The sequence below is a fragment of the Liolophura sinensis genome, chromosome 7, assembly GCF_032854445.1.
Source record: "Liolophura sinensis isolate JHLJ2023 chromosome 7, CUHK_Ljap_v2, whole genome shotgun sequence".
Taxonomy (NCBI): Eukaryota; Metazoa; Mollusca; class Polyplacophora; order Chitonida; family Chitonidae; genus Liolophura; species Liolophura sinensis.
The window spans coordinates 32,731,607-32,745,900 of record NC_088301.1 but is presented as its reverse complement, the minus strand read 5'-3'; the positions used below and the strand labels follow the sequence as shown (position 1 = coordinate 32,745,900).

Sequence of the window (14,294 nt, the reverse complement as noted above, 5' to 3'; positions counted from 1 at the left end):
TATTCAGTTACAGTTAGAAATGGAAAATTTTTCCAAATGTTCTTGAGGCTGATGGTGGTTCCCTTTATTTGGCTTACTAAAAGTTATAATTTGACTGTCAAAAACAGAACAGTTCTTTAAATAATAAAAAGATTGTAAATTGAAGTACACTTTTATCATCATGAAATTAATTTAATTATGCACTGGAGACTTACAATTATCTTTACTTGCTAATATTTGAATATTTCTTTTGTAAAAGACTGTCAGTCTCAAAGGGTAATATTTTTTCTGTTAACCTGACTATCCTGACATAAAACAAATCATCACATGGGCTAAGTTGCCTTGGACTAAGTGACAACATTGTGTTTAATATTTGATGTTTGTTTTAGCTAGTTCAAGTTCAGCTCATGCTGGCTTCTTCTCTGGTAATACATGGAAAGTCTGCCAGCTAACTGCAGATGGTTGTGGGTTTCCCCCAGGCTCTGCCCAGTTTTCTCCCACCAGATTGCTGGCTGCCGTTGTATAAATGAAATATTCTTGAGCACAGCTTAAAACACCAATCAAATACATAAATACATATATTTTAGCTGAAATAAGCCTTTGACTTATTTATGCACTTTACATTGCACACTGAAGTCAGTGGAGGTCATTTTTTTTAGATTAGAAATATGAAAATGAATTGCAAATTTCTCAGATTTAATAATATCTGCATTTGATGGAAATGTTGTTATTCCAGGCACTGATGTAAGGGAGGAGGAGTTGCGAGAGAGTCTGGTCTCCTGGAACAGAGTCAGAGGTGACTCACTTACAGTGGGACTATTCAACAGAACTCACATGCCAGATGATAGGTGAGTCAAATTGTCCATACTCTGACTGGCACTTATACCACACTCGCTGACCTACTGTAAATTTTTCAACCTCTAGAGCACATTTTTCAGTGGAATTTATGCATACAGGTATTATTAAAATGATGATTGTCTGTAGAGATGCAAGCTTCATGAAACTGTGCAAATAATTTCCTAACATCCCACAGTCTCTCTGTGGGGAATGTTTCAAAATATTGGTCTCCAAGGTGGTTAAATAGGTTGAAGAATTAGAGTGGCTGGACAAGCCTTCTCCAAGACCACTGACTGTACAAGTAGTTTTTGAGCATTAAATTTTTTGTTTTTTATTTTAAATAAAGCTGTTGTTCATAATAGTCTTGGTATATATTACGAGCAGTCTTCAGATGTGGAGTTTCTGTGGTATCTCCCTGAATAATTAAAACGGTATTAAAATTATGATCACAGTGTTGCAACTTGAAAATTTTTGTAGTAGTTAGTGGTAGATCTCTATCTGTACCACAATTTTACCAAATGAACCTTGTCTTCACTTCACAGTGTGACAGCAGCTGTGTTTTCTGGCGCCCAGTCAAGAGAGAGATCGCGAGAGTCAGTGATTCGTCAGCTAAGGAACATGGATCACCAGATAAAAGCCATTGACAACATGTCTGTCTCCATGCAGAAAGACTTGAACAGCACCAAACTGGTGAGAAAAATCAGCCTTCATTTAACTGTATCAAGTAGTGTTAATTTCTTTAGTGTTATTTCAGGTATATGTATCATGTAAGAGGTACATACTCGCCACAGTATGGCAGCAATATTACCAGTGTGGTGTTAAGCCATAATCAGCTGTTCACAAGTGCACAAATAGAGAGAGTATGCCACTGTGTAGTTCGCAGGAAGTGCTCGATCTAGTCTGACTGGCCACGGGAGTGATGTTATTAATATAGACATGATCTGCCCAGTTTCCTCCCACTGTAATGCTGGCCACCATCAATTAAGTGAAATATTATTGAGTACAGTGTGAAACGCAAATGAAATTAATAAATAAATCAATCAAATACACATGAAATATTATGGGAAATAAATTTTGATGCTCTTCATAAACCAAATACTTAAACTTCAGCTGACTGGTCTGCCATGAGCATTGGAGATGGATTGGCTGCTTTGTCAAACAAATTCCGGCAGCTGAGTACTTGCAGGTTACATTGAGTTTTATCGCAACATTTCAGCCAGCATTCAACCATTGTCTTATCAAATTTTCATACCAGAATGCATCTGCCTATACAGAGAGTGTAGCATACTTTACTGCCCCTTTGTGCTGCCAAAGGTATACATGTTTCTCATCTTTTCATTTCACTATTGTGCTAGTTATGTCCTTACCTTCTTTCTGTCTGTTACCGAAATATCTCGGAAAATGATGCAGAAATTTGGTGGTCCAGTATGAAGCCTATTGAATATGAACATTGTTGGACAATATTTTACAGAATTTTAGCCTACTTTCGTAACAAAGTACTGTGCAGCTAGCGATGCTGTGCAGAAACAAAAGGCTCAGGACTTCACTGTGCCATGTGCTCAGTAGTTGCATGAACAGTCAACTAGCCACACAGCACTGAGCAGCTGCCTCGTGATAATGCAGGTTCTTTGTTTTTACCTTTTGGATCATAACTGCATGGTCCAGAATGTTTCAGTACAGTGTAGTTAAGGCTTGGCTGTTTACATGATTTAAATGGTACATGTGAACCTTGAACTACTTTGTCTGGCTCAATTCCGGCAGGAAAATAGTGTCTCCAAATTTGTTTGCTGGGCAATGATGTACCTAAGTTGGGGGATGTATTGTGAAAGGCTGTAGAGCTGAGGGGTTTTGATTAACAAAACTTCATGCCTTTCTTTGATGTATTTTGACTATTTGGTTGTGATACCGTTTAAGAACCTCACTGAGCAAAATCCACTCCAATGCTCACCACGTGGTAACCTTAGTACACCTACCCTAAATGACCTGAAATTTTGTCCATGACTAACTTGCTCAATTTACCGTATTCTAAGAATTCTAATCATTCTAGAAAAGTGCTTTAAAGCTGGTTTGGAAGGTATTATGATATCCTGCTGGAAAAATATATGTTTCAGCACCACAAATGATATTGTATGGCATTTATTTGCCTTCAAAAGTGCACTTTTGTGGGCGAAATTTAGGGTACATAAAAGTTGTACTTGATGAATGTCAGATGGGGTTAAGGGCCAAGTTTTCACTGCTCAGCTTAACTAAATGGCTGGGTTCTCTGTTCTTTGTACAGTCGTGCACCTCAGTGTATTATCTAGCTTTCACCTGAGGTAGCCAGTATACATCTAGTAAGATATATTTAGCAACCTTATCAATGTTTTGTATGTGTGTGCAAATTTTTATGTATACATGTAGAACTGACTACAGTTTCAACCAGTAGATCTGACAAAATAATGAACTAATGATTTTAGATTAAGGATATTGAACAGTGATGGTTGAGCACCAGAAATTGTGGTTGAATACCATCAATTTTGTTCAGGTGAAAGCAATATTTATGATATTCAGATTTTATGCTGTAGTATTCTATATATTATTTATATCAACCGTTTATCATAAGAATATAAAATAGACAGCCAGGGTGAAAGCTTTGTATGTTCAGCCATTTTATGACAATAGTTTAATAGCAAACATAAAATTGCTCTTTTTAATGCCTACAATAATATCTGATGCTGATAGCATAACTTAGATCGAAATGTTTTACATTTTTGATGTCAAATTTCCAGATAAAATAAGTCCTGACAGATATTTTGTCTTATGTAAATTTATTTTGAAGGGATTTTGAAGAGAGTGTGGGAATGGATTTATTACCTTAATAATGTTCATGTGTATGTTGTACTATGAATTGGCCAATCTGGACAGATATACAAATACACACTTCATAGCTATCTGTACTACAGAGATTTTTGTTTATCATTAACTGAACTGAACAAACCATGCATTGAAACATGTTTGTAATTTATTATTGTATTGCCGTTCTGGTTTTAACCCAAACACTCTGCCACCAACCCACCCCTCTCACTGCCTTCTTCCTATGGTTATACATGTACGGTTATTCCCCTGTAAAAAAGACATTTGTCTGATTGGAAGTGTCACATTTGTTTGTTACACCATTACCTAACATTTGCGTTGCCACTAGTAACTTGAATAACCAATTATCTGTCTTCCAATGAGATAATGTGAACTGAATAAACCCATGCATACTTAATGTGACCAATCATAAGGCAGATAACCTCTAATGCCCTCTGTAATTCAAAAGCTTGATTGATTTTGCTGGTTTCAGGGATTTGCCATGGTGACAAATAAGAACAAGCCATGCTGATGTTTTGACCTACATGTAGAGTATAAAGTCAGGATGCAGTTTGTCTTCTGTATATTCTTAGCCTGGAGATAATGCTGTCATTGTTTTCAGGTAGATGTACAGTGTAAATCAATACAAACTGAATTATTCACACCCTACCCCTTTGGGAATTACACTTAGAATTAAGAGATGTTGCAGAATGGAGAATGAACATTTTTGATGTTGTCATATTACAATTTACCGAGGAAATAATGCTTCAGCATGTTAAAATTATGCCTGTGATACGTCCCCCCTCACACACAGGAAGTACACACTGTTTCTGTAATGTTTCTGAAAGGGAATGAACATTCTCAGTGTTTTAGTGTATAATACTAAATTTGATATTTTGTTTTTGTTTTAATGACTAATAAGATTTATTGTCTGAGCAACAACTGACATTCAGTTCAATGATTGGTGGCCTCCATGGCCTAGGAGCACAGCACGTCAGCGCAGCGCAGTCACCCAAGAACCTCTCACCAATGCGATGGCTGTGAGTTCAAGTATAGCTCATGCTGGCTTTGTCTCCGGCCATACATGGGAAGGTCTGTCAGCAACCTGCGGATGGTCGTGGGTTTCTTCCAGGCTCTGCCCGGTTTCCTCCCACCATAATGCTGGCTGCCGTCATATCAGTGAAATATTCTTGAACACGGTGTACAACACCAATCAAATAAAAAAAATATATAAAGGTATTTTTCGCCTCAAGTTTTTAGTTGTTCATCTGGTATTATCTTTTTTCTTTTTTGTTTAATTTCCATTGATTTTTTTTTTTTTTGAAAAAGTATCAGTTTGCCAAAGATAAGGGGTTCAGCCAGACATTGTGCTTACTAGCCAGTCTATACAGACTAGTCATATAACTCATACTGAAATGTCATAGTATGAACAGCATGATAAACACAACATGCAGACACATACATGAAATGGTTAAAGATTGACCTCTATGTTACTATAAAAGATCCCACTGTCTGACTGTCCTGGAATTACTGTGGAAGTGAATGGTGTCATTTAGCTGCAGCAGATATATTGAAATAAATTCATACAAAAGGACCTCATTATGCTGAATGACCCTCATGGATCTGACCTGATTAATATAGACAGATTAAATTCTTTTTTCCCCCTCATATTGGACATTTATGCTTTATAAAAGATGAATGAGAACGTTTAACACAATTTAGTATTAAGTACTGAAAACACTTATCAATTTGCATGGCTTTCATGTTGATCAATTATCAGACCCTAAAGTAAATGCTATCAGCACATTTGTCACATCAAATGCTAACCAAAATGTGAATATTTATGTACAAGTTAGATTGATAAAGTAATGGGAACTACTGATGAAAATGACCTTATTCTCCTTGAAGTTTACTGTATTATTCCTTTTATAGTTTTATATCTATGGACTGAGCCAACCCAAAAGATATACTTTTCTTGTTCAATATTACATTTTCATGAAACCATGTGTTAAAATTATAACAAAAAGACTATTATTTACGTGTACATGCATGTATTTATTAGATGTATCAATTTAAATGTAATTATGAAAAGTATTTTTCCTAAGGATCATTAGTTAAATGACAGAGAAATGTTATGTATGCAGTGTTGAAATAATTGTGGAATACTATGATTCCTCTTCTTCCAGGACAAATATCCTTATAGGTGGATGGGATTCTGTTATGTAACCGATATAACCATGTCCAAAAATTTAAGTTTTCATGAACATGAAAGAAGGAAATAGGGGTAGAAATCCTCCCAAAACCCACTAAAATTTCCATAATGTTTCCCCATATATGTATGCCAGTGTATGATCAGGCTGGAAAACTAGCTTCTTGTCAACAAAGGGTTAAAATTATGGTAATGCTTGTAGATGTACTGTATGTACAGATAAGTGATCGAATTTCACCTTAAGTTAACCTCATTGTGGGCTTGTAGTTGATTGTGGCATTTCCTTTACCCTTTATCGAGGTGAGATAAAACCAGCCGAGTTCACCTGATCAGACTGCATTCATTCTGCCTTTTGGCCTGCATGATCTACCCTGTTTATCCTTATTCCTATTCATGACCCTATGAGCCTACCGCCGTTAAGTGATTATTGAGCCAGTGTCACCATATTCCACATTCAATCGGTGGTGACAGGAGGGCTGAAATAGACTATAGTCGGTATACCGGCGCTGTGGGTTATTACATTTTATTGTGGGTGTCGAGTATAGACGATTAATCAAGGACAGGAGGTTTTATGGCAGGGGGTATTGTGTGATAGGTGGAGGGGCTGGTGATCGCCTGGTTAGCCCTCGACTGCGGTGTACTCTGGTGGAGAGCAGTAGACTTCACTTCAGCCTACCATGGTTCACTCAAAACGAGAGCTACCGATTTTTCTAGTCGGCCGAACGTCTTACCCAAGATTTCGATATAACTCATGGGAGACATTCCATAAACAGGTACTGCCTATATTTTTTTTAGTATTTTGAATGTTGATACTTTTTGTCCACTGCTTAATTATTTATTAAATTCTGAACATACTGTCAAAGCTCCTTGTTTCAAACTCAAAGTAGGATTACCTATGTGTACGTCATGTACAATGATGTTTAGAAAGCAGAAATTGAAAAATAACAAAGGATGTGCCTTGTGAGGGACGTTTTATAGGCCACATTCTGCACCGTCATAAAATTTCAAATTCCAGTCAGTTAAATTGAAAATACAAAATTTAACTGCCAGCAGTTTAATACCTTGTGAAAACAACAAAAGAATGCATACAGATTGTTCAGTGTGTACTCATGTTTCAGAACTCTGTGTGTTAGTATGTGTATATGTAGCTTTTGCATGTATTGCATTTTTTGCTGTATTCTGATTATTATTCTGATTCTATTTTCATGGATTTAAATTGTGAGACGGAGGGAATCTACAAAAGTAAAAGGAACATTTTTTCCCAGTTTCGGAGAAGGGTATAAAATACAACTTAAAAATCATCAAATTTTTGGCAAATGTGGAGTGTCCCAGCAGTTTTTTTTCCTATCTTTATTTACTTGATCGGAAAGCTTTGAAAAGCTGTAAAGTCAAAAACATGTCAAGATTGGACAAAATAAAAAGGAATAAAATGTTTTTTGTTTTTTTTTCTTTTTGTTTTTCTTTCTTCCATTTTTGAATTTTTTAGTGCCGGCTTATTTGTAAAATAAAAAATAAAATTGTTGTTACACAAGGGAAAATGTAGAATAAGACCATCTGTAAAAATATGTAGCTTTACTCTTATCCTTAACGTATGTATCGCATAAGCCAACATCTTAATGATACCATATTCACGTGAAGTTATAGTAGAATGGAATTTAAGGACCGATGCTAGCTCATTTAGCTGAAGTGTTGGCATGGTTGGACTCTGACCGATTTGCCCTGACCAGTGAGGTTTGAATCCAGCTCTTACTAGTTCACAGATGGCTTAAGGGCAGGATTCGGAGGCGGTGCATGCATGTATTCACCCCTTCCCCCCTCTCCCCTTCATCTATGAGCTTGATTGCCGTTATCAGAATGTACAATTCTTGAGTGTGGTATAATTATAAATGCAGTTTCTTTCCAAGAAATAATAACAGTTGGTTCATTTTTCTTATATAACAACAGTGGTAGCTTATACAGAAGTTTAGCAGTCTAGTAGGACGAAAAGTTGTGCCTTAAACACTGTGCATCATCCCAGACTTTGATGGATTGAGTGATAGTTAAAATGAAGTGAATGTCGTGGACTTGATGTACCTAAGTATTGACATGACAGTGCTCCTGAGACAAGACCAATGCTGAGGTGTAGTATATGGCTGTCTTGTAACATATAGCTTTCTTGTAAAGCAGTGGAAAATGGTTATACTGTACAAACAAGCTGAAAGGAGGTGGCCACTGTATATAAACTACACTGAAAGAGTCATTAAACAGGCTGAAGTACATTGGTATCACAAATTCCTTTTAGTCTTTAAACACACTTTATACAGATATAGATGTAGTACTATGTACATATTTATGTTGAATATAGGAATGTAACAGTCAGAGCATGTATAGAGGCTAAGATGAATCTGTGATGTCTCTGTGTTTTAACCTTGATTAATATGGTCCAAACTGTCCACTGTAGAAATTTTTAGTATTGATTTGCATTTTTTTCTCAGTAAAACTTTTTTTTAAAAAATCATGGAAACCATATGTAGATTTAGCGAAAAAAAGCAAAAACGCTGCCAAGTCCAAAAGCAGACAGACAGAAAGAAAGAAAAAAGACCATGTAAAAAACACACAACTGAATGGCCATTTCTAGGCTGGAGCGGAATCGGGAGGGCATATAAATTGATGAGGGGTTCCATGTCCAATTTAAGTGCATACATGTAGGCTTGCATTTTGATTGCCTGGTACATCTGTCATGTTCTACCTGTGGAAATGAGCTTAAGTGTGTACAGGAGGCCTAAGAGGGCTTGGTGGATTGGTGTGGCAGTAAGATGTAATCAATCAGCCAAATGATCCAAGCAGAATCTGGTTAATCCTGTGGTGGTATTATGAGAAATCCCCTTGTGGGAATTGAGCACCTGCTGATACCTGTAATGAGCAGAGGAGACAACAGGCACTTGCTATTGATTTATTCCTCACCATTAAGCACGTAATTTCCTCATTAGGGAAGAAACTGCCCACAGAAAAATACCTCGTATAGTTTAGAATACATTTCATGTATTTGCAAAACTTTCTATAAGGTTCGATGTTTATTTTAATTTTCTAGATTTGGATCAGTTCACATGAAATATTGTTTTTAATTGTTCCCCCAGACCTGACCGTTTTATGGCATATAAAACACAACCTTTATGTGTGTAACAGTTAACTATGAGGGAAACATTGTGAAAACATCTGGAGCACTCAAAAACTCATAGATGTCCAAATGTTACCAACCAAATCTCAAAAATTGGGTTTTTTATTTTTTTTTTTTTTACCAAATTGAGCTGAAAAAATATTGTATTGTGCCATTATCTATGTGTTTCGGATAACATCGGTTTTACATCTTGAATATGTAGTACATGTAAATACAGTTAATAAAGCAATTTAACAAATTAACATGTTAAAATAACATGTCAAATAAAAACAATGACAAAAATGACATTTTTTTTGCCCAGCTTGAGAGTCAGTCACATGACATTAGGCTATAGGGTTCCTTCAAAGTGGTGATGTTTATTCGACAGACAAAATTACAAAATTGTAATAATCAGTAGATTGCTGGCCTTACTTTTTCTCCCAAACCTAATGAACTTCTAAATCTGATTTGAATAGAGTAGTCATCCCGGGGGGCTATCTGTAAGAAAGTTTATAGACCCTTATAATCAAACCCATGAATACCTCGGGTATTTTCTACAGCATGCACATGAAACATTTTCTTTATTTTTGAAGTTTAGTACTCTTATATTTGATTGGGTGTTTAATGCCATGCATTCTCAAGAATGGTTCACTTACACAATGGCAGTTCGTTTTATAGGTGAAGGAAACTGTAGTAATTGGGGTAAAGCACTAACATATGGCAAGCTACTGGTGAACTTGCACAGATCTCACATATATGTATGCGCACTACCTTGATGGAAGACAAGGGATCTTCATAAACAGCCACACAGGAGTGATCAGTGGCTATTTATTAAATTGTTACCTAGTCCTCAGAGACAATGAATGCTGTGCTTGTTTAGTATTCATCATGAAGTACTATAATTCTTCAACCTTTTCAACCGCCAGAGAAATAATCTGCACAGTTTTATGAAGCCTGTAGTAGTAATAGTAATGCAGACAAATTTTTGATGTTATTTTCATAATAATTATATGCATAAGTTCCACTGAAGAAAGTGTTTTAGAGGTCGAAAAGGTTGAAGAATTACAGTACACAAATTACATATGATGGCAAAATATAGCGCTAATGTATCAAGACCACATTAGTCTTGCATTCTTGGTGCTTGCACTTCTGGTGTATTAGGCCTGTGATAATTGTCCAAGTTCGTATACAGTATGACAATGTGCAACAAGAAAACTTGGCTAAGAGTCACTCCTAAACTCTGGAATCTCCGTGCTCTAGTAAACACGTTGGGATGATCTTATCTTGACTACAGCATATCCTTAACATTTGCCTTATTCACATGTTAAGCATAAAACCAAACATTGTTTGGATTTTGTTCAGAATTGGCATGATGCCAGACAAGTATAAAGGTGGACTGTATGTAGAACTGGCTTATTGGTATAGATATCAGGTGTCACTAGACTGCTGACTCATTTTACCATTATAGAATGGTTACACCTAGCTGACCTGGCTCATGCAAACATTACGACACTTGCAAATTGTGTGCCTAAAATCTAAGTTCTACAGCATGAAATGTTCCAGTAACCACTCACAAAAATGAAAAATGGCCATTACTCCCCTTTTGTAAATATAATGTTTATATCCACAAAACATAGGCAACTGACATTTGGTCATATCTACATCACATGGTGTTTTTCTTTACTTTGCCTACAACATAAACATGTATATCAGTTTCTGTTCAAAAGTCAAGTTCTTAAAGTGTCAGCTTCACTTTTTTGTTAATATTCTCAATGAAGCTGTTAGTAAGGACATACTAGCTTGTGGTATTTATTTATTTGATTGGTGTTTTACGCCGTACTCAAAAATATTTCACTTATACGCCAGCATTATGGTGGCAGGAAACCGGGCAGACCCCTATGGAAACCCACAACCATCAGCAGGTTGCTGAAGACCTTCCCATTTACAGCCGAAGAGGAAGCCAATATAAGCTGGACTTGAACTCACAGCATCTGCATTGGTGGGAGGTTCTAGGGCCATTGCACCATGCTGGTGTGCCAGCTCCCTTGGCCACAGAGACTCCCCCTGCCCCATCTTGTGGTATAAAATGCATGTAAAAGTGTGCCATTACATGTTGGTGTTTCTCTTAACCCTTGCTTAGTTTATTATTCTAATGTGAATCAAGACCTAGTACAGTGAGGACACAGTCATATATTTGTGGGAGGATCATATCTGGTGATGTGGCATAAAGCTTAAAAGCCCCACTGTGTATCTCCGTATTCTGGGGTGTATCATTCTCATACATGTGCATCGTGACCCATTATGTCAGGTCAGTGGACCTGCTTACTGTCCATTAGACCATGAAATATTTCATGGTAAATGTGTTACCAGCATTGGTGTACACTGTGTTCACCAGTTATGCCAAACTAGATAGAAAATCACATTCAGATTGCTCACCCATTTGGTTTAAGGGTTGTTCTGGCCAAAGATGATCAACAAAACCAAACTGATGCTTTTAAAAACTAGTCCATGTCCAAATCCTTTGTGTTTAAAACATATGGTGTCATGCTTGAGACATCAAGAAAATCTGCATTCTTTTCTTATATTCCTAAAATATAACTTTCTAGGAGGCATTCTGAGAACACATCATGGCTAAATCTACAAATGATCAGTGCGAATGGTGAAGAATCATTTGAAAATATTCGTAGATCCACATCCCAATTTTATGTTTTACTTCACCAAAGTTTATGGTGCCCATTGCCCAAGGCTAATCTGTGCCCAACATGTCAACAAAAACCATGCATAACTATCTGTAAAGTTGCTGACAGAGAAACAAATAAATGCTGGCAAAAACGTGACGTTCTTGGCCAGAGGTGATGAGTGACACAACATTCCATATGTACCATCCATGTGATTCTGCCTACTTTCAGTTGCTGAGTACAATAGAGAGTATAGGGGAGGCAGTACATCCAGGTGTCGGCCATGCCTCACCAAGATCATCGCAGAGATCTGCCTGGGGTGACAAACACTCGGTGCTTAAGGTAGGTGTTATTGAAATCTCGAAATATGTGGTTTATAACAACCTCTTTTCGCCTCGTGTGGTTTTTATCTGCTATCGTGTAGTAAACCTGAGAATGGTAATAATGTGGAAACAAACATTGCTGTACCATTTGTCAACAATAATGGACGTACTCGGCCAGCATGTTCTACAGGTTATCTGGCAGGCTCTCAGAGTGAACAGAAAGTTACCTCGTACCCGAGCAAGGTGACCTGTTTAGACCATATCAGATATTTAAAGGATACATGAAAAGGAACTGTAAAACAAAGATTATGTTTCTTTGCCAAATGAATATGGTGCCTCTGAATTATTGTTAACAAATTTTCATTTTGGGGGTATTTTTATACCTGTTATTTACCCCTCTATATATTATGCATCCGTCAGCTGTTGGACTTTTGAAATTATGTCATTATTGATCTTGAACTAGGTGAACACCACCAAAGTGCCCAGAGCCCGGTGAACCATGTCGCTACGGTGTGGGCAAGGTGACATTTACACAGATACTGCATGGATTCTTGGCGCCAGCTTAGCATTGTAACATTTTTTCTGTGAAGTGTAATTGATTTCTTATCAGAAAAACTTAGTGGAGGCATCAAAAGTATCATTTTAAGGATTTTATGTTTTTCTGAAGGTACATATTTTGCAGGCCAAATTTTAGGTGAAAACACAGTTCTTTATACATTGAGCTGAAATTTTAATTGTCTCCTTACATCTCTTACAAAGAATCTCTTTACATTTCCTTCACTTTTTGCACAACATATTTACAGAATTATCCTAAAAAAAAGTTTACCATCAGTGCTGTAATTTCGTCCAGTGAAATCAAGGGTTGTGATTTACACCACTGTATAAATGAAACTTGGCTATAAAATATGTAAACAGATCTTAATGTATAAGGAACGAAATTCGACAGTAATCAAGATAAGCGCAGTTTAGAATTTTTTAATGTAAATATATATATATGTACTGGAGAGGGTGATATTTACATATAGCTGTCAAACATGAATGATGAGCGTTAAACTTCTGATGTTGTTGTACAGAGGATATCTGACTGTTTACACTGGCACAGATGTTACACCTATTACAAAGCTTGCCTAGTCTTGCTTATGTATGGTAAATTATACCTAGATCGGTGTAACTAACCAACATGAATAAAATCATGTGGCTTAGTTGTGATTAAGAACTATACTGTGAATTCTGCAACAGTTTGTTTACATGTAACCATGGCAACCTGGTCTCCACATTGACTGTGGTGCTGTCTGCGGACGTATTAAATGCTGTCTACAGATGTAGGTGTTTGCATATTATTGACCCAGTGATACGTAGCAGTATTTGTTCTAAAAACTCATTTGAGGTCACACAGGTGACTGAAGTGCTAAAATCTTTGCGTTTCACATATCTAACTAGATTTTATGGTCAAAAGTGACAGTGTTGAATTTCCAGCGAATACCCTAATAGTAAAATATAACTGACTCAGGGACAGCTCAAATACATTACAAGATGATGTGTAATTTGTATTTTATAGCTTATCTAGAATTATGCTGATTCCCATTGCCAGACTGGTGTTGATTTGCAAGAGTTTGAATTTGACATTAGATGTGTCTTGTCAGTCCATGGAATTTTCAGCTTTTTCTGTTACTCTATAATAATGCATATTTTAAAAAATAGTAAGGAACTGATATGATACATCTCCTGAGATGTATTTAAGTTGGCATCAGTTGTATTTAATGAAAAGTGACTTTATCCAGTAAATGTTACCCTGAAGCATTGAAGAGGAAAAATCATCTTGTCCTCTTCTTATGTGGATTGTAATTTCAGTGTTTCAGGAAGTTCATTCATGAAAATTAACCAGTCACAAGGCATGCCCAACTTCTTTGTTTTACTATGTTATTTTTGTTTACTACGTTAAGGCAGAAATTTTGTACACAATCACCAAAGTTTTGTGGACTGTATTTAGCCTTTATTCTTTAGATTCCTAAATCTGTTTGATCTTATACTTGAAAACTTGATACGGTTTCCTTACACCATAATGCGGGCCGCCGTCGAATAAGTGAAAGATTCTTGACTACAGGGTAAAACACCAATCAAATAAATAAATAAATAACTCGGTTCTTCAACAACATGCACTTTCAGCACTGGTGGCTTAGTTTTCCTGTTACTCCTAGGAGGTTTCCTGTTACTCCTAGGAGGTTTCCTTTGAGTGACAAACATTTCCATAAACTGTTCAAAAACATTTAATTGCAGCTCCTTATATTTGGAAGAAAAGC

At 36.5% G+C, this 14,294-nt stretch overlaps 1 protein-coding gene across 4 annotated transcripts in view; it reads left to right on the top strand.

The window, feature by feature from the left end:
- LOC135471778 (ciliogenesis and planar polarity effector 1-like) overlaps nt 1-14,294 on the top strand; it is a 64,243-nt gene that overhangs the window by 34,676 nt on the left and 15,273 nt on the right. For all 4 annotated transcript variants that reach the window (XM_064751112.1, XM_064751113.1, XM_064751110.1 and 1 more), the window contains exons 29-31: nt 716-827; nt 1,359-1,506; nt 11,903-12,013. In XM_064751112.1, coding sequence (XP_064607182.1) covers nt 716-827; nt 1,359-1,506; nt 11,903-12,013 — 371 coding nt within the window. The remainder of the gene's footprint in view (nt 1-715; nt 828-1,358; nt 1,507-11,902; nt 12,014-14,294) is intronic.